At 37.2% G+C, this 24494-nt stretch overlaps 1 protein-coding gene across 5 annotated transcripts in view; it reads left to right on the top strand.

Moving 5' to 3' along the window:
* Window positions 1-240: 240 nt before the first annotated feature.
* VTA1 (vesicle trafficking 1) overlaps window positions 241-24494 on the top strand; it is a 39988-nt gene continuing 15734 nt past the window's right edge. The window contains exons 1-6 of one of the 5 annotated variants that reach the window (XM_040597719.1): window positions 343-430; window positions 11226-11310; window positions 14269-14363; window positions 17463-17590; window positions 18246-18321; window positions 22881-22992. In XM_040597719.1, coding sequence (XP_040453653.1) covers window positions 11289-11310; window positions 14269-14363; window positions 17463-17590; window positions 18246-18321; window positions 22881-22992 — 433 coding nt within the window. In that variant the 5' untranslated portion in view covers window positions 343-430; window positions 11226-11288. Of the gene's footprint in view, window positions 431-2055; window positions 2200-9759; window positions 9787-11225; window positions 11316-14268; window positions 14364-17462; window positions 17591-18245; window positions 18322-22880; window positions 22993-24494 lie in introns of those variants that run through there. The other 4 variants (XM_040597720.1, XM_040597717.1, XM_040597718.1 and 1 more) reach the window with 4 other exon arrangements.

The following is a 24494-nucleotide window of genomic DNA, read 5'->3' as shown; positions in this document are numbered from 1 at the left end:
AGGGCGGCTGTGGGGCGCGTTTCAAACACTAACGCAGCCACGCAGGCGCCGCATGAGGCTGCACGTCCCCGCGGCCGGGCGGGCGGCCGGACCAGTCCGCGCGGCTGCGACGGGCCACAGCGCGGGTGAGGCGCCCCGCCGCTTCCCCCTCCCGACCAGCAGGGGGCGCGCTTCCCGGCAGCAGCGCCACCGGCGGCGGCCCGCCCACCACGCACGCGCCCCAGCGTCCCGTACCGGAAGCGGAAGCGGCCGGCGCCAGCCTCGGGAGCGAGAGCTGCTGTGGGCCGTCAGCTGCTGCCGCTGCGCCCCGCCGCCCGCGTGATGGCGGCCACGGCGCTTCCCCCGCTGCCGCCGCAGTTCAAGAGCATCCAGCACCATCTGCGAACCGCTCAGGAGCTGGACAAACGCGAGCCAGTGGTGGCGTACTACTGTGAGTGAGGCGGCCGCAGCGCCGCCCCGCCCCGCCGGCCCCTGAGCCGGGCCCGCCCCGCCCTGGCGCCCCCCCCCCCCCCCCCCCCCGCGGCTGGCGCTGCCACCGCCGCCACCACACGCCGGCCACCGGTGGTGGAGCGCGCCGCTCCCTCGGTCTGCCGGGCAGGTCGGGGTGCGCGGAGTGCCCGCCGCATGTACAGTGAAGGGGGGGGGGAAGCCCCACCCCAACCCTCGGGGCGGTGCTGGGGGCTCAGTCTTTGTCAGCCGCTTTAGCTGCCAGCCCCAAGCTGCCTTTCACGTGCTCTGTTTTTGCAGAGTTAAGACTCTTTATAGTCGCGGGTGCGTCAGCAGCCTCCATATATGTACGCACGTGTGTAAAGTCAACTCTTCTGTCTGCGCTGGGCGGTCCTGATAATTATCGCAAAAAACTAACATTCGAGAGTGTTTTCAGAGTTTTTCTCCTGAAAAGACCTGCTTTCTGTCCTGTATCTTAAGTAACCAATTTAGGTTTGAGAGTCTTTAATTCTCTTTAATAGTGTCAATTTCCTTTCCTTGTGGCTTTGTCGTTTCTTCAGGGTTCCTTATGGTGGAGAGTGGGTGGCTCTTTTTTTGTTTGTTTCATTGAAATAAACACAGCATAATCTTGCTGTTTATCTATCAAATTAACATGTAAATTTTCTAAGTTAATGGTAGTCAGGGTGGTGTTTGAGCTTTTCTAAAAGGCCTTCCACAGTTAAGAAATGCAAGCCTCTTGCTACAGTCTTAAATTCCCTCACAGTTGTTAACCACACTTGGAAAGTTTCTAAGACAAGCATATCACCAGAAATGTATGCTTATGTTGTTCGGTTTTTTCTTTTTATTGAGGTGTGAGGAGGTCATTTTGGGGGGTTTACATGGCAATAGCTTGTCTTCAAGAAGAGTTAAATATAAAAGAGGTATAATTGGCCGATTCATTTGTGAGACAGTCTTAAGTTTAGAGGATTAACTCATGAAATTCAGGCTTCAGAAGGCTCTGAAAAAACTGTCAGCCAAATGTCAGAAGAATAATTTTAATTTTTATGTGTTATGCAGGAATACCTTGCTAATGTGGAAAAGTGCCACCAGAGAAGTGAGATAGCCACATGTTAGAACACTGGACATTCTCAATAGTACTTGCTGTCTCTTGGAAAAACACAGGACAAATACTTGGTGTAGCAGGAAGCACCAGCTAGGTCGAGCTCCACAAGTTTTTTTTGTTTGTTTCTTTGGGGTTTTTTATCAGATGTAACACCCTGTCTGCCTACATAATAAAAATACTGGATTTTTAGTGTAGGTAACAAAATACAAGTTTGTTTTTTTTATAAAACATAAATGTTTTGGTGGCTGATCTTTTTTTCTTAATATCTTCTCCATTCTTAAACTTAATGTAAGTCTTAGGGTACAGGAAAAAACCCACAAACCTGTGTGTAATCATTGTAAAGTCCATTGCATTATCTGTCTTAAGTACCCTGAAAATTTGTGTATCATATTTTTTCATTTGAGTACTTCAGCGTATCAGGTTCATTACTGAGTACAGATATTCTAGAGATATCTTTCTCATTACATTACTACATAAAATAAAAAGCAGTGACACCTCTTTTTCAGGACGGGTCTTGCTTGGACCGTTCGTTTTTTTAAATACACAAAGAAGAATTAATTTTCACCAGTGTTGCACTGATGGCACTTACTTCCTTGCATGGTGTGTGAGTTTGTCTGGATTGACTAAAATGAAGAATTCCTGTTTCATAGGTAGTTGTTTGGGTTTTTTAAATTTTAATTCTGGCTTTGAAATAAATAAGATTTATGAACCATTCATTTTGAACGTTGTGGGTTTAGAACAATTATGTGGAATCCCAAAGTATTAGTTATTAATACTGCTTCTGTCACAAAAATCTGTATACTTCTAGCATGCTATGAATAATAAAAAGTTTCCTAAAAAGGCAGGGGTTTTTTGAAGAGAAAGTCTGGAGATGCAAAGAAATTTCATTATATGTTTCAGATAATGATTTGAAAGCAACACAGATTTAATGTGGAGTTACAGCAGTGTTTCTTATGAGAAGCTTCACTAAAAAAGTGAGCATGTCTTTGTTGAGCCTTTGAAATGTGTTCCAGAGGAGCTTTATACGTTTGCTGTAATGTATTTTATGGAAAGAATGGTGTGAGGAAAGCTTGGTGTGTGTGTGCTGGAACATGTGGTGTTCTCTGTCCCGGTGCTCCTCCACCAGCTCCGTCTGCAGGCAGGTGCCTGGCACCTCCTCGCACGTGGTGGGACCGGGAGGGTGGTGTGGCACAGCAGCCAGTTGAGGGGACCCTATGGTGAAAGGTCCTATGGTGGAACAGTGCGGCATGTTCCATCACAAGGCTGCTTTCCCAGCAGAGGGGGCACACCTGAATTTTGGTCATATGATGGATGTAACTATCAGTCTGAAGAAAAGAGTAAGGTGTTTATAGCTTTGGACTTTGGAATGTTGCCAGAAGTGGTTCATCCCTAGAAAAAAGCTTTGGTTCTAATATTAGTGTTTCCACAGCGCAATAGTTTTCAGTATGGGCATATGTTTGCAAGGTTTTGATTTATGTACATTTTAGTTCAATTCCACTTGTGTATTTCTGATAGTAAGAGCTGTGTCACAAACTAATTTGATATAAGAAGCACGTGAACTCTGGTTTGCAACCTAAAATACTACTTTCTGTAGCTTAGCAATAAAATTGTCAGGAGGAGCTACTTACTGCTCGTGTTAATATTTTTGTTTCTCAGCAGCATCCACTGGTGCTAGAGGTGTGCTCTTAAAGCTGTGAATTTGAGTGGTGCTTACACATGTTATTTTGCATACACCATTTCAAACTTTTTTTCTGTTACGTTTTTGGGTGTGGTTCATTCGAAGACTTAAACTAGTACATACGTGCACTGCCACCTAAAGAAGATACTGTAGTAGTTCTCTGTTCTCTCATTCCCAACCCTGATTCCTTCAGAAGCAAACATTGATGTAATTGTGTGATGAACACCAACAATAAACTATTTTTCAGCCAGGCCAAATCACTACCGCTTAAATAGCTGTGCTCCCACACAGACAAAGAAAAGGAGCAAGGCACAGTGGGCTGGGGCGAAGGCAGGGTTCCTGCTTTTTTGATATTGCTGGCATATGTTGATTTAAAGAAACTGTAATTTGATTAACATTAATCTCTGTTTTACATGATATAGATAGCTAGAGCAGGGTTGATTAATACAACTGCCACATAATTTTCCATATGAAAAATAAAATGTTGAAGAACAGCTTTGATGCTCTTGTGCACCATAACACATCACAGATGCTTTTTGTTATACTTGCTAGAAATGCTTCAAAAATTTTAAAAAAAGGTTTTATTTCTGGTAGTCCTGTGTATTCCTTACAAAGCCTTCATGATGAACTCCATTTTTAGATACTCAAATTCAAAGCAGCATATGATGCGTCACTTTGTATTTGTTTGTAAACTGTTACTTTTTTTAGCCCTAGCCACTGTTTGTAGATGAACATAATTGATTGAAGCAACAAAAATATATTTGCTTCTGGACAGTATGTACCGTAAATGTACTTGGCTGTAAAATTTGTTCTACTTAGACCATAGACTGTAGAGAAATGAAGAAACCAAGTTTTATTTTAAGTCATACAGGACATGATCTCATAATAATTTTCCTTTTAAAAAGATTACTTTATGGTTAATGCAAGCATTCAGTGCTGTGGTGATCTACTACCTTCTTTCAAAATTATTACCTCCCCATGTGCTACCTTTTGTCATGTTTCATGTTATTTTGTTAATCACTGTCATTAAGTGTGTAGCTATCTCAGGTTCAGTAAAGGTCAGCTGATTCAGTGGGTATGAGGGAATACCAGTAAGGATGCTACATTGAGTGCCTAGCAAAAGGAAGGTAAGTGTTTGGTGGTCAATAAAGTAACTTTCTTATGTTAAAAACTTACAGTCTGTTTGACTACTTTGAGATGTTATTCTGCAAACACAAGGAGGCAGGCTTTGATAAAAAAAAATCTCTGGCATTTGTAATAACTAAAGAAATTGTATCTCTAACTGGGCCGTAGGCAGTTTGACTCGGCAGTTATTTTTTTGAAAAATTGCAAGGTTTGAGAGAGAGTTCTGCCTTCCAACCTCTATTTAAGTGTTTAAAGCGAGATTTTCCTTACTAGCTGTTGTTTCAACCCTTCAGAAGTGTTAAACTCCTTCCAAAGATTATTGGTAGTTTATTTTATACTTCCATACTTACTGGCTGTTTTTTGTTCTAATGCAAAAGCATCGAGAGAATGCTAGTGAGTTGCCAGGAAAGCACTGATGTTTCATGATACATAATATCCTAACATGCAGCGGTGTTTGGATATCCAGTGAATTCAGCATGAAAAATTATGATCCTAGTAACTTCTGAAAAGCAGGGCTGCGATAGTTTTTGCTTTACCTGCTAATCAGAAGACATTCATGTGGGATCAGTAAACTTTATCTGTTTAAAAAAGGTATGAAGAAAATCTACAATTCCAAAGTTCTTGAGATAGCAAAAGCACCAGAGAAATCCTTCCAAAGGATCTTACTGTTGTGTTAACATTTCTGTTTTTGTGGGATCAAGCAGGAGAGAAAAGCAAAAGACTTGGTGGGATTTTTTTTTCCCACAACCGGTTGACAACCTCTTGAATCAAAAGTCATTCAGCTTTTAAGAGAAATACTCATCTGTTAAATGTGACTGGTTTTTTGCTTTCAAGTTTAGTCAGACATCCATGAAACAAGGTTCTCACTGCATACCAATTATAAGACTTTTTTTCTTTTTTTTTTTTTGTTAATTAAAAAGAGAGACAAAAAAATAGAGTTCATGGGCTGACTTGGAACTTGGGAAATAATAGCTACTGTGTAATTTTACAGTTGGAATACTGTTAATTTTTCACTGACCTTTCCTCAAGGCAGAGGAAATAACAGACAAATATTTTAATTGAGCTTTTAATTTATTCAACTTTTTATTGTATCTTGATGCACTTTGAACGACTAATTTAGAGCATGCATGTAATTCAGAAGTATTAGTGGAGATAAAAGTAACTGGTCTTTGCTGTATTTCACTGCAGATGTTCTGCAGATACTGACTTCATTTAGCTGGGACATTGTAAAATTGAAATGCATTAAATAATGTTCCTATAACATTTCTTATCTAATAAGATCAAATTCCTGAGTTTTCAAGTTCAAATATTAATTTTCTGTATTAGTTTTGTATAATGCATTTGTAAAAGTAAGTTTTCCATATTCTCATCTTACTGGTGGCAGAAAACTGGTTTGTGTGATGCTAATACTGTAAATGATTCAAAGTCTATTATTAGAGATTACATACTGAAGAATAGATTTAATCTGTTCTTTACTCAGGATGAGTTAATTGAAATGGTCAAATATTTTAGTAGTAGGTATCCATTTCATAGTGTACTGTGAGACTTTGGTTGAGCTTGGTTGAGCTACGAGTATATAAACTAAAAATATTTCTCAGTTTATAATCTGCTCTGACAGATAGGAATGAGAACATAGAATAGAGCAAGTGTACTTCAGAGACTGAAACTTTATTTCTGAGGTATGTGGTATAAAATTACTGAAGTTCAGTTGTACTGTGTAAATATACTAACATGCATTTTTCCCACTTTACGGTTCATTGTTTTTTGGTGGATCTTTATTCAACTTGAGATGCTGGAAGTAGAATTAAGAACTGTCTTTTCCTGTCTGAGGTTTGCTGCTGCTTCTGAAGAAGGAATGCATCGATATCAGCATTCTAATTTGCAGAATCACAGAACTGTTGAGGTCAAAGGGAACTTTGTATGTCAGCTAGTCCAATCCCCTGCTCAAAGCATGGTCACTAGTGCAGGTTGGTCAAGACTGTGTCCAGGCAGGTTTTGAATATCCCCAAGGATGGAGACACCACAGCTGCTGGGAGCAACCTGTTCCAATGTGTGATTATCCTTACAGTAGAAGATTTTTCTTAGGTTTAAATGGGATTTCCTGTATTTCATTCTGTGCTCGTGGCCTCTTGTCCTGTCGCTGGGCACCAGAGAAGGGTCTGGCTTTGTCTTCACTCCCCACTGCCCCCTTCCCCACATCAGGTATTTATGCAATTGATAAGACCCTTTAAGCATTCTCTTTTCAAGACTAAACAGCCTCAGCTCTCTGTGTCTTCTGGTATGATAGATGTTCCTAGCACTTTACTAGCTTTGTGGCCTTTCCTGTGTCTCTTGCACTGGGAGCCCAGAACTGGGACCCAGTACTTCAGTGCTGCATAGAAGGGAAAGATCACCTCCCTCAATCTGATGGCCATGCTTTTCTTAATGCAGCCCTGCATGCTATTAGCAGTTAGGGTCAGGAGTGCACTTTGGAAGCTTGTGCTCGTCTAGGGTCCTTTGGTTTACCGCACAGAGTAGTTTGAGATGGGTTTCTTCCAGTTTAGTTTAAACTGGAGGGTGTTCCAAAGAAGTGCTTCAAATCTGTGCTGTAATCACTACACGCTGTTTAATCCAGAGTAGCTGCCTTCTCCTTTTGCCTTCTTGAGATCTCAATTGCTATAAATCCTACAGTTCAGGTAGTTTTTCTGTTTTAATTAGAAATACTTCATCTTCTTTACTAAACTATAAAGATAAGCTTTGAAAGAAGCAGTAGTTTAGAAACTTATGAATGCCACGTATCTCTTACTCAAATTTTACAAGACCAAAATTGGTCCTTATATCAACCTGAAGAATGGCAGTGTAGAATACAGAGTCATTTCCTAGGATTCATGATAGATATTACTAGATTACTTGTTTTGTCATCAAAATGTCGTAATTACTGCTCTTGTTTGTAATTGCAAAACACGTCTTGATTGTTCACAAGTTGCTGTTCTTCAAATAACAGTGAATTATAATGCAGTTTACTATAACTTTCACTAATTTTAAGTAAGAGACATTTTACTTGAGATAGTTTTGACCTGACTATGTTTGTCTATCATGTAACATAACCTTGAAATAAGTGTAATCAATCCATTTTCCTCTGTAGGATTTAGAATATCTAAAAGAATCTGAGGGAAGAAGGAGTCATGATACTATGCTTTTTTTTTTTTTTTAGTTTCTTAATTAAATTTGCCCATAGTCTTCCTTCTCCCTATATTTGCCTCAGATTTTTTTTTTTCCTTGCACTTTTCCTTGCCCTAGTTTTACTTGAAAATAAATATTAAAAAAGTGATTTTGTTTTCTCTGGAATGTTTCAGATTTTTAACTGATGGTGCCAGCCTAATATTTACCTTGGTTTTTGCCAGTTTCCTTAAACATCATATAATGAAGAGGAAGTAGAAGGCCCTTCGAAGTTTGTCGGTGCTATTAAATCACTTTTTAAAAAGTCTTTTAATTCAGACAACTTGTACTTGGCCATGTAAAATTACCATGTATTCATGATCTGCATGCAGGAATTACATTGATGAAGTATGATACATTAATGTTCATAAAAGCAAGAGTAATTTTATTTTTCTTTGCAGGTGCATTCTTTAAAAAAATATATTTGCAGTAGTTTGAGTACAATCCAATTTAATGTTTTTGAGTCCCTTGCTTCCCACCTTTGTATTCAAGCTGTTGTCTTCCTGTACCAAGCAGTAAACAAACATTTTTGTTTCAATGATGGGACACAGCAAAGAGGAAGGTGTAGAATATGAATGAATAATAAATTACATCCTGAAAAAGTTTTCATCTCTCAGTCAGAAGTTAAGTTAAAGTCAAAATATGGCCAAAGTTATGGCAATGTTTTTTCTTACTATTTAATGTCCATTTGTTACTATCAAATGTAAAAAATATTCCAGTTCCTAGTATTTATTTTTTTTTTGCTACACTAGGGAATTAAAGGGAGGGAAGGGAAGAACTGTAATCTTTTGATCCTGTTAGACCTGGAAAAAGAAAGATGGATAGTAGGACAGAATTTAGAAGATAGAATCAACCTATTGTGCATGCTTGCTGGCTGGAACTGTTTTTCTCCAGTATTTTCACTTGGCATGGAGTTACTTTAAAATGGGAGTGCGGGGAGTTTCAGTTGTTATCCAAACATAAATCTGGAATAACTTACTGTGTATTAGGAATTAATGCCTGGCTTGTACTAAAGACAAAATACTCACTCTGAAATTGTGCTGTGTATTATTAGCAAAGGAAAAATAACATGGTATTACGTGACATAAATAAAAGCAGAGAAATTTCTGTAAAGCTCACTGTATAGTTCCATCCAGCACACCCACACTGAAGTGTTTGCTGAACAAGAATTAAGGGCAACAAATCAAGACATAAATTTTGTAGTTGTCTTGGCAAAACATTTTTCTGAGTATGATTACTTGCCAACTCTTTATGAATTTGAAGATAAATGTCCTGTCTGTAAACTGAGAGCAAACTCTTTTTTTAGTTAATAATTGGCAAAACAGTTCTGCTTTCGTGCATAAAAGATTACAAGTTACTTTAGCTCTACTTATAATATTAATTAATGTTTAGATGTTAACTCTATGTAGTCTTCTTTACCTCCTTATGCTTATACTACTGTTGACCACACAAAAATCTTTTTTGCTACTTTATTTGGATAAAGGAGGCAAAAAAATACATCTGTTATGAAGCCAAGTGCATAAAACAAGTTTAAGAAGAACCAATAATTGCATTCATTTATTTGGTTTCAGGTATTACAGATCTTCATCACGAATAGTGCAAAGAAATGAGAATTACAGGTCACTTTTTTCCAAGATTCTTCAAATACTTCATTTAGGCTTTAAAAACTTGAAAACTTTTGCAGCTACAATGTATGGGTTTAGTTGTCTTATTATATCAGAATTTTCAGCAGCTTGGCTTTTTACAGAGGAAATTTTTTATCAAAAGTTAGCAAGCAAATGGCTCCTGTAAGTCTAGTTGTTTAATTTTACAGTACATTACTGTGGTTATTAGGGACGTGCACTTTAAACATTTTTCAATGTATAGAGAGAAGTTCTGAAGAGAAAACTGAAATAATTTTGATGTAAAATGGCATCTCGTGTAGTATTTTTAAAAGGTGAAATAATACAACTGTAATACCAAACACTTAACAGGATTTCTTTCTGTGGTATCCATACTGTTTGGGAGATTAATTTCTACTTACTAGAAAGAAATTGAAGCACTTACATTAAAGCAATTTTTTTTTGTGACTTAGCAAGCATGGTAGTAATACATTCCACTGCTTTTGCAATATTGCAGAAACCAGAACAGCTGTATTTAAAGGAATGTAAACAATTATTCTGTCTTTTTTCAGGTATAGGGGGAAAAAACTGAACTCATGTTACATTTGGCTTTTTCTGCAGAAATGTTGGAAATGGTAAACCTTGGCCTTCTGCTTTTGAGTTCTTTGCTACTTAATTAGCAGTCAACATAAACAGGGAGGACAGTCCTTTGGCCATTAATTGCCAGTTTAAATTTTCACTGATGATATTAACAGAGAAAATTGTTTTGCTCATTGCTACTGAAAAGACAATAATGAACTATTTGCCCATTTGCTGCAACTGAGACAGGAAAAGGACAGATTTCCTTCATTAGATCAAAGTGTATCTTTCAGTTACTGTCGTGTATCCTTACCATATGTAATATTTGTGTGATAAACTACACAAGGAACAAAAGATACTTAAGAGACTTCTGACACCTTAATTGGCAAAGGTAGCAGTATCAAAACCAACACAAACCGACATGGTCTTACAGTTAGCCTTCATGCAGAGCACTTGGGACATTTCAAAGTCAGAAAGATCAGAGGGAAGGATAACAGAAGATGCAGACATGGAAAAATTTGTGTTTGGAAACAAATTGAGATTCTTTGCCCTAGAAATAAGATGTAATAATAATACTCAAAAATGCAGAGTAGAACTAGTAGACACTTTTTCGTGATGTCAGTAATAAGGCAAGGGATTCATGGAATCATAGAATCATTTTGGGTTGGAAGGGACCTTAAAGATCATCTAGTTCCAACCCCCCTGCCATGGGCAGGGACACCTTCCAGTAGACCAGATTTGTCTTTCTTATAAGCCCACTTTACTGAAAGGCCACTGTAAGGTCACCCCGGAGGCTTCTCTTCTCCCGGCTGAGCAACCCAAACTGTCTTGGCCTGTTGTCATAGGAGAGGTGCTCCAGCCCTTTGGTCATCTTTGTGGCCCTCCCCTGGACTCACTCCACTAGGTCTATTTCCTTGTGTTGGGGGCCTCAGAGCTGAACGCAGTACTCCAGGTGGGGTCTCACAAGAGCAAAGTAAAGGCAGGGAGAATCAACTCCCTCAGCGTGCTGGCCACAATTATTTTGTTACAGCCCAGGATTCAGTTGGCTTTCTGCACTGCAAGCGCACGTTGTCCGTCCATGTTGAGCTTTTCATCTGCCAGCACCCCCAAGTCCTTCTCCTCAGGGTTGCTCTCAGTCTGTTCTCTGCCTGGCCTGTGTTGGTACTGGGTATTGATTACTTAACTGCTTTCAGATTTACTTCCAGACTACTTTTTATACAGATAATTTCAAAACCAGCATTTCAAAACATTAAAAGAATGTGTTTTTTTATTTCACTAGTGTCTGTAGAGGCAAATACCAAAGTGTTTCCTTTTCTTCCTATTCTGTTTCTGTCAGAGAAATCCCTAGTTCTCTCAGTTTTTCAACAATTCACTTGCTGTCTGCTTGATAAGTTTAATGATAAGTTCTCAACCCCCAAGCCCTACTTGTGACTAGGGCAGCACTGAGTAAAGCAGTAGGTCTGCCTAAATGTACTTAACATTTTGTTTGTCACAGGTGAGTTTCAAACTGTGGAGAGCATACTGTCCTTCTCTATGCTCAGTTCATCAATTGGAACTGATGTTCCAGGAGATTTTGGCTGGTAAGGTATGGTTTGTATTTTCTGACCTGCAGGTTGCCTCATACTTCATCACAATCGGTTTATTGTATCAAGGTACTTGAGTCAAGACTCCCTTTCAGTACTGAATGGTGCTAGGTAGTGATGCTTTGTCAGTTCGAAGTTTTCACAAACATACTCTTTCACAAACATTCTGAAATCGCCAGTTATTTCAGAAAGAAGGAATAGCTTTTGCCCTTACCTCAACAACTGCCTGCCTCATCAGAGGCCTGCCTCTGGGCAGGTTTTGTTATGCAGTACTCCTTTCAAACATATTACTGTATCTGAAGAAGTGAGTATGCAAAAATTCTGAACTTTGAAAGTTCTTAAAGATTGCAGTAGACTCTCTTGTTAGGGTAACTTAAGTGTACTTTGACCTTTTACTAGTTAAGATCTTGCAAGAAGTCTTTCTAGTTTATATAGATGTTGATACAAATCAGGGTTTCATGGCTAGATGTGCTGTCTCATATTGTAAATTGTGTGGTACACAGATTTAATAGTTGTGACAGGTGGAACACAGCTCAGGTGACATTAATAGTTTGTAGGATGTCTCTGTTCTTAATACCTGCAGAGCTGCTGCTGCTAGAGCTCCTTGATGTTTTCTCAACGGTCTGTGTACACTTTGGGTAATAGTCCTTCAATCTTGAATGACCTGAGGACTCTTGGGTACCTTGGTCCCAGAGTCTTTTGTTAGCAGGAAAGTGGTGTTCATAACAGTTACAAATAAGCAGATCTAATGGTTAAACTGATACTCAAGACTAAAGACATTTGCAAAGTTTCCACTTATATGGAAACAAAGTTCTTTTTATGTATATGAATTATGGAGAGAGATGAAGGTACATACTTCAGCAAGTAAGATAAATCTGTATCTAGTAATGACCAAGGGTATTCTGAATTTAAATCACCCTAACTCATATCAGTATAAAATTAATTTACTTTCTTCTGAAAATATCTGATATTTGTGTCTTTACAAAAGAAATAACTGATCCAGATGGCCATAGGTCTAGCATCCATTATGTTAATTCCTAAGTTTTTCATTATTAAATTATACCATGAAATGTGTTCAGGGAAGTTTACAATCATGTATGTCCTTAAAAATCAGTTTAGTTGAAGACTGGAAGTGTTAGCTCCTCATCATGTGGTTATGGTATTTTAATTGGCAGTAGAACTGAACTAATTTGAGTGCCCTAGATACAAATCTCTATATCTTTCAGCTTTCATGTGCAGGTTTCATAATTTTTAATATGAACTAGTCAGTCATTTACACCTTATAAATAAGGTGAGCTTAAAAGGATGTATCAGTAATTATCTTAATATTAAATGTTGTCACTTGATGAAACCTACATAGTGTAGAACCTGCACAGCAATTCTTGTTAAAATTGCTGTCTTTCATTTGTCGTGGTCAGTTGTAGTTGGTTATAGCCTTTATTCATTCCTGAAATTTTGCTCAGAGTAGACTTTTACTTGGTTATTCTTTAGTGAAAACTTGAACACAAAGGTGCTGGCTTGTTTTATAAATTGTAGAAATAGAGAGGCACTGGAGGGCACAAGTACTTTTTTTTTTTTTTTTTTTTAAATCTTTAAATGGCTGGACAACTCAACAGCTTAATGTTAAAAAAAATTGTCAACTTTGCAGTCCCAAATATGGAATGTATATTTTGTCTGGTTTGAATTATCAATTGTATATGAAACATTAAATATTACTTTAAAATTCCATATAAATTAATATATGATGCTCACCAGTAGAACCTAGGTAAGGTTTGTAGGGAGAGATCTGATTTTCTTAGACAGCCTGATGATGATAGATGGAAGACAGACATGCTTTTCAGTAGCTTAATTCCGCACACATCAGGATAAGTGCAGTTTGAAAATATCTGTATTATATTTGTATTTATTGAAATAATTTGAAGGGAAAAGGCTATCTTTGGTACATGAAGAGATGTTTGGAATGAGAGAGATGGTCAGGCTGTGAGGGAAGTAAGGATCTCTTGCAGAACTCTGTATCCTGCAGGAAGAAGTACATTGGGGTATGCCATAATAACTAGCTCATTATAATATTTGGTAGAGTTACAGCTTTTAGTTCTTAAGCTCTACATTTGAAACTGTTTCGTAGGACTCCCTTGAGGGTCAAGAGTGAGAATTAGTGAAATAGCTACTTTGTGAAAAAAGTTCTGCATTGTGTTACTGAATGTTACTGTCCATTTTCCCTTCTCTGTGTGTGAATCCCAGTAAATAAGTTGCTTAATTTTCCCCCATAATTTCCTGAGACACATAAAGTTCTACCATATGTGCATGTTTAAATTTCATAGTTTTTGGTAGTAAAAAGTTAATTTTTAATCAGAAGATGTTAACAATTCATTTTCAAGGTCATATGAAAAAATGACTACTTGCAGGCAAAGCTTAATAAAGTCTGGTCTGATTTAAAGATGAGGTTTGTGTCTTGTGTCTTTTGAATGTTACATATTAGATGCTTAATTCTGTTAAAGTGGAGTTTTAAAACTAACTGGTTCCTGCTACATTAAGTTCTATTTTTGAGATATATCCATACACCCTATACATATATGTAAGTTGTGAAAATTATCATTAGAGATAAAACCCAACTTGAAGCTTCTATTTGAGAGGCTTGCAAACATGGGTGGTGATTATTTACAAAAGCACTTAATACTGCATAATGGTGATACAAACATCAGTCTGAAATCAGCAGGAATACTCACTGAAAAAAATAAAGCATAAGTCTTAGAAAAATATGTCCTAATATCTCTCCAAGACTGAATATATCTAGATTTCACTGTCATTGCTTGCTAGTACTGCAGTAGTATATTGTTAAACCATGAGATGGGTTTGTCTTTCTGATGTGTTGAGGGGGCATTGCTTTGTTTGCTTGTGGGTTTTGCCTTAGATAATAACTTCTTGGGTTTTTTATGTGTTTTGTCACCTTCAAAGGTCGCCTGTATGCAATGCAAACAGGGATGAAGATTGATAGTAAAACCCCAGAATGCCGTAAATTTTTATCAAAACTTATGGATCAGTTGGAAGCTGTAAGTACAATTTATTGCTCTCCTCTAAAATGATTCATGATGCTTTAATTTTTATTTAAGCTTCTGCAAATACTTTTTTTTCTCTGTCATCAGTCATTGATGCAACTATTTCTATATGCAGGTATACTGTATGAATTTAAATTATATGTAATAAATGGCAGAAGGATTGAAAGGAAATAAAATTGTATGTGTGTATGTATGTTTATATGTACGTATGCAAGCACAAACATAACAGGAATTTTATATGGCAGACATTTGCCATAAGATTTGTTTAGACAATATGAATTACAATATTTATACATATTCTCATAAGGAATTGTAATTCATTACAAAATAAATAGAGGTGTTCTAGAAGACTTTTTTTTATTATTATTATTTATTTGTCTTTGATTCCTTGAAGTCTGCAAGAGGCTAGTCTAGTTCTTGGGTGCTTTTGAAATTTTTGATCTAAACTGTTGTACCCAGGGAGTTTTTTAAAACATTCTCTAAAAGATAAAGATACTTTTGATCATCTCCTCCGTTAGAGATTGGGCTTCTTATACTATGAATTTTTGTAAGCAGTCCTATCTGTGTGTGTAAGAGATAGCTATGCCATGTTCTTTTGAGTAGACCTGATAGTATTAGCAAACAACCTTAAATAAAGTAACAGTTAAACAAAGAAAGATAAAGTAATTTTACAGATGGTCAGTTTAAGTTCCAGGAGCTGTTTATATTCATCTGCAGTAGTTTTCAATAGTCTGGAAGGAAGTAGTGTGTGAATTTTAAGATATAAGGGCTTCTTTGGAAGCAGAAAGTAAAGCTGAAAAATGAAGTAGCAGTTCTTTTTGTGTTCAGTAGTGCAACAGCCTCCAGTTATTCAGAAAAACAATGAAACATGAACCATTTGTCTTTTTTTTTTTTTTTTTTTTCATACCTTGTGCTGCTTGCTATGTTTTGTCTCTGATTTTTAGCAATGGAAAATCCAGTGTACAGTGACTTCTCGGTGCGTTATCTCATCAAATTTTGACATTCTTAATGGGTCTGGTTTTCATGTTCAAAAGGGAAGAGATGTGGCAGGAGACATGAGATTAAAACTCCAGAAGATTTCCTAAGGATTTTTAATTTTTTTCTGATCCTTTGTGGTACTGCAGGAACTAATCTGCAGTTACCCCTTTTGTTTCAAGTTTGGAAAGACTAGAAAAAGAGTAAAACCCCATGGTTTCATCTTTCAATTGCTGGTAAGATTGTGTGACATCTTGTGCTTAGGTGTCGAAGTTCCTTCTAGATAGCCAAGTGGTGGAAGGATGGAGAGAGCACTTTTAAGTAGATCTAATATGGCATTTTGGGGGCGAGGAAGCTTGGGCGTATTGACGAGTTGGACCTCTGCGGTGATTTAATAGCAGCCATTTCCAGTGTGCCCGTAACCAGCAGGGAGCACAAAGGGGTGCTGCAGCCTGTGCTAGATGTTTCTCACAGCTTTCTGTGTGTTGCCACAACTGATTACATTAAAGGTTAAGACAGACAATCCTGAACTTTATAGTAGCAAAACATAAAACAGTGTAGATATATCTGGAAATTACCAGATGTGTTCTCTGCAAGAAACTTCATAATATTCCCAATATGAGAATTAATTAAATACAGTGAATTTTGTATCCCAAGATGCATGTTTCTGTCAGAAATACTTTTACATATGATTGTGTTGTTTTCCTTTTCCAGTAGGTAACTCTTTCATTGAAAAGCTTTTACTAAAATTAAACCGAATCTGTTAGGTTGAAGTTATAAATCACCATTTAAAACATCAATACTGCAGTACTGAGTCACAGATTGTGTGAAGGGTAATTTCAAAAGTAAACAACTTGTTTAATATTTTTAGAAGCTTGTGTGTCATTTGTGCATTTGAAATCATCTCCATTGAAGATCAGATCAGTTGTCATCTGAGTGTAAGGTATATGTAGGCTGGTGAAAGCGTATATATAAACAGATCATTTTCTTCCTCAGCCTCAATTTCACTTCCGTTATGTATCTTGCAACTTACAAATTGCAGTACACTCACAAGAAAAACAGTTACACTTTGTAAAACAAATACTTTTTGAAAACTATGTAGAGTTATGAGTTTGACAAAAGTCTTCAGATTTAAAGTTCTATTTGGAAAGTTTATATTTCACTGCTAGTATCAAGTAACTTTTCTGGAAGCATGCTATGTATTAAAGACTTGGCAGCAATCTAAAAAATATGGAAGTGCAGCCTGCGTGATTAGATTTTCTTCACATGCACAGTGAAAAATAACTGCCATTCAGAGATTGCTTTTAAATCTTTTGGCAAAATAAAGGCTGCAGGTTAGTATCATGCAGTGTTCCTGTTTTTGTTCTCTGAGGATAACCTGAGATTTCCTTATGTGTGAACAGTAAGCCTATTCAGAAGCTCTAAATCCACCTGTTGTAACTGTTAGAGGGTTATTTGCTTTACTGATTTTTATTGGGAAACTTGAGGATTCTTGTACTCTAACCTCTTTGAAAAGAGGTCTTTGAATTGCAAATACACTGCTTACATTGAAAATTCCAGTAGATCCATAGGTCACTAGACTGGTCAAGGTAGGGCTCAGACGCTTTGGAAGATGTAATGAACTGCCGTGAAGTAACCTTAGAAGACAAAACATACATGATCACTCTCACCTACAGTGCATTTACAAAGCGTGCATTACTTTATGAATTGAACTGTGTTGAATCCTGACAGAGGCTTCAGAGTGCTTGGTCTTTCGGATAGCAAGGGGGAAAATATCTGTAGCTCCTCCCTCAGAATATTGTAGTTGTGTTTATTTTTAACAGGTTTTTTTGGTGTTTGGTTGGGTTTTTTTTAAGTATTTTGTGATTGAAGACAATTTTCAGTGCTACTTATTCATAATATTCTTTCTCCAAAAGAATGTGCATCCGCTTTAGCATGCTGCTTTTAGTGTTCATGTTAGAAGCTGGAGATTTGTAAAATAATTGAATTGTATGTATTTTCTTTTTTAAATTGTACTTGGCTTTGTCTAAATCAGCAGCTTCTCCTTGTGTTTGAATTAGATTGCAGAATTGCTAAGGTCTTATAAGGTAATTAATATATTTCTTTAACTTTTTCCAGATGAAAAAGCAATTTGGTGATAATGAAGCAATTACTCAGGAAATTGTTGGTTCTGCTCATGTCGAGAATTACGCTTTGAAAATGTTTTTGTATGCAGACAATGAAGACAGAGCTGGGCAATTTCATAAGTAGGTGAAAATCTTTGGGTTTTTTATCTGAATTAAGATACTGGTCATGTAATTTGAATATCCAAACTCTCTCTATTTTGACTGAAAACAAGAATTGGGCTTTAATGCATTAATTTCTCTTTCAGAAAACTCTGTTTGTTACTACTTGTATGCCTCTAACTTCACACATTAATTGGTATCCTCCTTTACTCTTTAAGAGGTTGCTCACCTACTGGCTAGCCTTCTAAAATCCCAGGCTGATACTGAGCTTGACATCCAGCATGTTATTTTCTACTCTACAGTGATATTAAAATAGTTGTGATGATACATTATGTGGTTTGATTTACAGCAGTAACTACCGCATGTTGATGGCTTTCTCTAAGGTAATGCAGGATGTCCTATGTCCTATATTGAACATTCCAAACTAGAAACTAAGTGCAGAACACATGACCAGCTTTAAAAAATACTGAAAACTTTCCACATAGTAGTCAGGAGACTAGTCAATATATTGCTAAATTTAAACATTGTGAAGTAAGTTCTCTAACATTAGATTAAAAGAAAAAAATAGTAATGATTGTCTTGAATATAAGCCAGTATGATCTAAAATGCCACCCTGTAAAATGTGATCCTGAGAGACTAACAATACCAAGTTAGTGAAATGTTTTCTTTTTTACAGAAACATGATAAAGTCCTTTTATACTGCAAGTCTCCTGATAGATGTTCTAACAGTATTTGGGGAGCTCTCTGAAGAGGTAAGTGAATATTAGACAGCTGTTATCTGTTAGAAGATGCTTCATGACTTAAGTATCCATCAGAAATTCAGAGTCTGATTATTGCTGTGGAACTCATAGCCTTACGTTGAAGAAGTAGGAATGATTATAGGGAAAAATGAAGCAAGGTTCCTGGCTTTTTCCACCTCTGTTTTTTTCACTCTGCAAGCAGGATCTTTAGTGCTAGTAACTGAAGTGAAATGGTATACAATTTTAGTTAGATATTTCTGAATTTGCAACAAACCCCACTTTTGAAAGGTGATATGTTAAGTTGGAAGAATGTACATTTACTTAATAAAAAATGGCTTGCAATGTGGCCATTAGGACATGAATGTTTTAATTCAAAAAGTTATCTGCTAAAGTAACTAACGCAGTGCTCTTTATGGCAGGTAATCTTTTAATCAAACAAGTATTCCAGAACTGGCTGAACAAGATCATGATTATTTTTATTAAGGCACACCAGAATAATCACTTGGTCCGATTTGAAAATAGAAACTTTTCTATTAGGTGCATGGTCAGCTGCTCTCTGTTATTCATGCCCCACAGAAGAATTAATCTCTGATACAGAGGAACAGGTACTCTTAATAAAGTATTCCTTGTTCTGAAAATTAAAGCGGATGTTTCCTTGCTAAATTAAATGAATGAGAAGCTCAGTTTGAAAATGTAATGGTATAGTTGATAACTTCTGGCAAAGAAAAAAAAAAACAGAGAAAGCTGCTACTGACTCATGAAGACAACTTTCAAATCTTTTTAAACAAAGGCTGAAATACCTGGAAAAACAAATAAGAAACAGCAGCAATGCTAAGCAATCTGAGACAAAGTCGGTAAGTGCTGAATATGTCTCAGGACACCTAAATCCGCAGAGGTAACCTACAAATATTTTTTTCTCACATGCTTGAGTGTTAAAGGCTTCCATGCTTACACAAGTAAAAGTGCTTTAAAAACCTGAAGTTCTGCTGCTTTGCAGGCCCATAACAAGCTCGTGGTTGTGTTGGTCCCAGACTAATCCATGCCCTGCTTGGAATTCGCAGGCTCAACATCCTGTATGTAAATCCCCGATCTGATAAATGTGCCTAACATGCAGGCATATTTGCTCAGTTTAAAAAGCAGTTGCCATGGCTAATTTTTAAATGTTGGAAGGAAGGTAAAAGAATGGTTTTGATAGTGGTGCACTTCTTAGTATACTATGACATATAGGAATGTAAGTACCGATAAAGATAGGTCTTGCCCAAGAACACTTGTCCAAGTGTTCTTGCAAGATTCTACATCTCCTATAGCCTGAGTCTATACCAATCTTCATCTATCAAGAGGTGCAAGTAAGATTGCTCTTTCATGTGTTCTCTTAAAGCTGGCTGCTATGCTCCCTGACATCCTTTATGATATCAAATAGTAACTGTTCCTAAAGCCAGAGTGAATGCACATTGAATTGGACTGAGAAGATTGTCATCTTAGACCCTAGGAATCCAGTGCACAGGACAGTGATTTGGTGACTCCTCAGAAGTCCTGAAGTAATCCTACTTGGATATATATAACTATAAATGTTAATGTGGAATGCTAGCAGTGGTATGTTTACTACTGAATGTGGAGTTTTGTTCTTGTTGATGCTGAAAGGAAAGAAACAGAATTATTTTGTTTAATCAGTGAAGGTGTTAAAAGAGACTGTACAAGAAATACACTAAAAGGTTTGCATTTCTGGCTAGCTTTATTAAGTTTCAACAGTTTCCTTATCTAGTGTCAGGTGAAGGAATGACGGGATGAGTATGACATGTGACTGTCTCAGACTTGCAGAAGTTTGTGTTAGCCCGAAGTAAGCTAAGCCTGACACCCGATTATATAGTATGATATTTATATTCAGACCCCTGTGTGTCTTTTCAGTATGTAATTTACATGTGTGGAATATCAGCTATTAAAGGCTTTTAAATCAACATTAGAAGGCATAGAAAGCAGATACTTGACACCTAAAATCAGAGAATGGGTATTGTAAATACTATGTATATTTTTAACTGGCAAGTGGTTGATTATTGGGTAGTATGAATGAATTGTGTCACAGGAAACAGTGGATGTTCCATCCTTCAGTATCTGAACAGGCAAAAGGATTTTCTGGAAGACGTTTTACAAGACAACTTAATCAGATCAGGAAGAAGCCATGTGATAGTAGTGTCATTTTCATTTACCTCGGTAGTAATGTTCATGCAGTAGGGCAGCCTTCCAAAAAGAGGCAGCAGTGCATATTAAAAACAAACTGAAAGCAACAGAATTTAGGTTCTCCGTTCTGGAGTGGTAAGCTTTGCAGCTGGGATGCAGAATGACACACATCAAACACTTTGTTTCCTTCTCATCTGTGTCCAGAGTTGTGGTGTGGGGAGGGTTTGCCCGTTCTTAAATATGCTTTTCCAGGGGCACCACCAGCCTGCTGAGGCACTCGGCTGTGTCCTGCAGTGGGTCTGCTGGAGCTGGCTGTGTCTAGCACAGGGCAGCCCTGGCCTCTCCTCACAGGTGCCACCCTCTGTTGCTAGCACCTGGGCATGGACACCCAATGCACCAGCATCTTTACACTTTATCAAGAAATAGTTGTGGTATTAAAGGGAAGATGTGCAGGCTGTTACATCTTGTGAAGTGTTCGTGTCTAAAGGTGCCATACTCTGGATATGTATTTCTGCATTTTGTGGCTTCTGTTTGTGAATGATAAAAGGATTTAATCTGTAACATTACCTGGACAGAAATGATTAATAAAGAAAAGTATTTACAGAAAGCCATGCTTTCCAATTGTACTTGTCTTTTCTGAGGTATAATGAATGCATTTTAATAAATCTGTCATCATAATAGGCTTTTTTCTGGAGGATGTTTCATTTGTGAAAATGAAGGACTGTATCTTTCTCCTGGGCTGGGTGAGCATCCCATTAAATTTGGGCAAGAGAGCTTGCTAGACTTACCTGTCACTGTCATTCCCTGCCCTCTTCTAGACAACAGTGCAGCAGACTTTCTGCAGTACACTTTTGAATTTCATTTAATTTAATTTCAGTTTCATTGAATTAAATTCATTCTCAAAAAGTTTGGATGTAATTTCATTCAGGACTTTTAAAGAGAGAGTATTCTGTCTACCTCAGTTTCCAAACCACTTTTACCTGTACTTGTTGCTGTGGAAATTTGACTTCACCGGTATCTTGCAGGTGATAATGTTGATGTGAAACGTGATCCACCTCAGTTGTTCACTTGGCCAAATTATTCCATTCATCTTTCCACATTTCTTGTCTCTGTTTATATTCAGCCTTCTTCCTTGAAATATATTACCTCATAACTGTCAGGACTGTTATATCTCTTAAAACTTGACAAAATAATTGCTTTGCATAATCAGTAAGATTTGTCATAACAATTGAGAACTGAACTCTTCCTGGATTAAAAAGGGGCTATTGTAATACTCTCAGGAAATAGAAAGTGGCCAAGCTTAATTTCATGTTTTGACATATTAAAGTTGTACCTAAGACCTGTAAAGTATATTTTAAAAAATGAAATGGAAAATCTCAAAACGTTGAGATTCTGACATATATTTCAATCACTCGTTTTGTGAAAAGACGAATTTATGAAAACCCAGGTGAAATACTTTTCCTCAATTCCTTTTCCCCAGAAACTGAAAATAGTGAAAAAAACACATTGGTTTTCTTTAAATACTGAAGTTACTACCACATGTTTTCAGTTTCGAACTGTTACTGTGGAAATAGAATCAGACAGGCAAGCAGCAGATTCACTTTCACTGCTATTGCTTCATATTGACACCATTTCAGAAAATGAGAGTTGGCAAAAAATCATATTGACTGACAATATAGTAATTAATTTTTTTATAAGTATTAATATTTTTTCTAATAACTGAACTAGAAAAGTCATTGTTATCATAACCCCTTGCTTTGCAGGTAGTTTATGTATTGCTAAAGTCCTTCATCTGATGTTTAGCCATGCTGTGAAGATATTAAATCAAAATATTTTATGTCCTTGAATATCACACACAATTCACACACATTAATCTGCAACTACAGCAGCCTTTCGGATTTTATGCTTTTAAATGCATTTTTAAATTATAAAATGATGTAATTAGGGAAGAGTTTATATTACTGATCAGCAGGAGTGGTATTTTAAGTTTCAGATATTTAAATCTAAAGTAAATAATCATGTAAGTTTATGGAGTTAGGAAGTTTTCTTTATTATTTCACATCAGTAATAACTACGCAGTGTGTTCTGTCTTTCACACTAGATGGTCCTGGTATAATTTACTTCCTTTTCCTGACGTGCTGAACTAATTGAAAATCCCCATATTTTCCTTTTTTCCTGAGATACTGTTAGAGCTATTCTTTTTATATATGCATTTTTTTAATTCAATTAATTTCACATATATTGTTTATCTTGTAAAGGGGTGTCAAATGGTAGCAGAGAAAGCAGTTTAGTTTTATAATCTCTTCTCAGGGTGGAAAACCCGTTTATATTTCTGTCTCAAGCGCATGAATTCTCGCCCCGAGTGGTTAAAGTGGCTGGCCTTTTCCCTTCCCCAGAACGCGCAGCACAGGAAGTACGCCAGGTGGAAGGCAGCGTACATTCATAACTGCTTGAAGAATGGAGAGACTCCTCAGCCTGGGCCTATCGGAATGGAAGGAGAGAGCTTCGGTATGTCTTTTTTTCTTTTAAAAAGAGCAGAGTGCTGGGCCAAGACCGAAATGGTGCTGTACACAATTCTTCAGGGAGCACCCCACCAGAAGCACAGCTTCACTGTTGAATGTTCCATTTGTGGTGGGCCACCTTCTGATTTTTCTTTTCTGCTTCTCCTACTGTTATTTTTATTGGACCTTACTATTTGTTTGACTTATTTAATAAAATACTTTTTTTTTTTCTTTCCTCTGTAGTGTAGATTATTGTTTGGAATACAGCTACTCTCTGAGAAGGCGTTGTCACCTTTGGGCCAGAACCATGCATTTCTTTACAGCTACCCAGAGTCCTCCTTTTAAATCTGTCCTGTAGTTATGATACCTTTGCCAGTTTATCCTCTCTTGGAAATTAGATAGGAGTTGGAAATGGATTGCTGGTAAATGAATTCGACTTCAAAACAAACAAGTGATTGTGAGACAGCCCCTTCTCCCCCTATAATAATGTGGTTTTCAAAACAGGTTTATGGCTTACTCTTTTTAGCTGGGATTCCCTGCTGCTTTCTCACCAATCCCCCCTTTTCCTCATGTTTTTAGTTACTCCCTGTGTTCTTCTGGCTACCTGACTGTCCTATACAGGGTTCCTTGGAAGTTACCTGCTCGACTGTTAAATAAAAGGTGATTTCCAAGGACACTCACTGACCAAAATGAACATTTATCAGAACAGGTTGTTTCGACCCTCCCAAATCATACCTTTTACCGCCTTCTGTTTAATGCACTTAGACCTGTCTAAATTTAAAAGTGCTAGCTCTTCAGTAAGAAATATGAGGGGCATCCAAACCTTTCTCGTTTAGAGCTCTTTAAAAACAGACACCACCACTGTGAGCAGATGCAAGCTAGCCTCTCCATGAAGTAACAGAACACTACTAAGCAGAGCACATAGATCACATCTTAACCTATTCTGAGAAAGACAGCTCCATTCGCTCATTTCATTATGTGTATCTTTACTAAAAACAACTAAACAATCAAACCAGAGCTGTCATATTGTTTCTGAATTTTATAAATGTTATCCTGTTTCTAAGGTATAGATCCACAGATATCGTACAAAACTTCATTTGTTAAACTGCTAAAGCATACTGTTCTGTGTATAAACTGATAACACTTTTCAGTTATTTGTAAGAGCAAAATAGATGTGAAAATTACTTATTTCTGAAGTGTATCAAAATAGAAACAGTATGTAATGGTTAAATTAACTTTCAAAACATTTTCACCCATTTATTTTCCCACTGTTTGCACTTTTTCTGTGCTAAATGTTTTATGAATGTTTAATTCTGCTTGCATTTCACCAGTTGCTTTTGATAGTGGCCAGTTTCATTAATAAAGTGTCTCTTAGTTTTCGTTAAGTCAGTGCAGAAACTTAAAATACAAATTTTAAATGTGAATCCTTTATGGAAATAGGGTGTCTTTGGAGTGGATATTTTCACTATGCAAATTAAAGCAGACTAATTCTGCACAGTGACAATAATC

The sequence above is a fragment of the Falco naumanni genome, chromosome 6 (assembly GCF_017639655.2).
Source record: "Falco naumanni isolate bFalNau1 chromosome 6, bFalNau1.pat, whole genome shotgun sequence".
Taxonomy (NCBI): domain Eukaryota; kingdom Metazoa; phylum Chordata; class Aves; order Falconiformes; family Falconidae; genus Falco; species Falco naumanni.
This window is presented reverse-complemented; position numbering and strand designations above follow the sequence as displayed.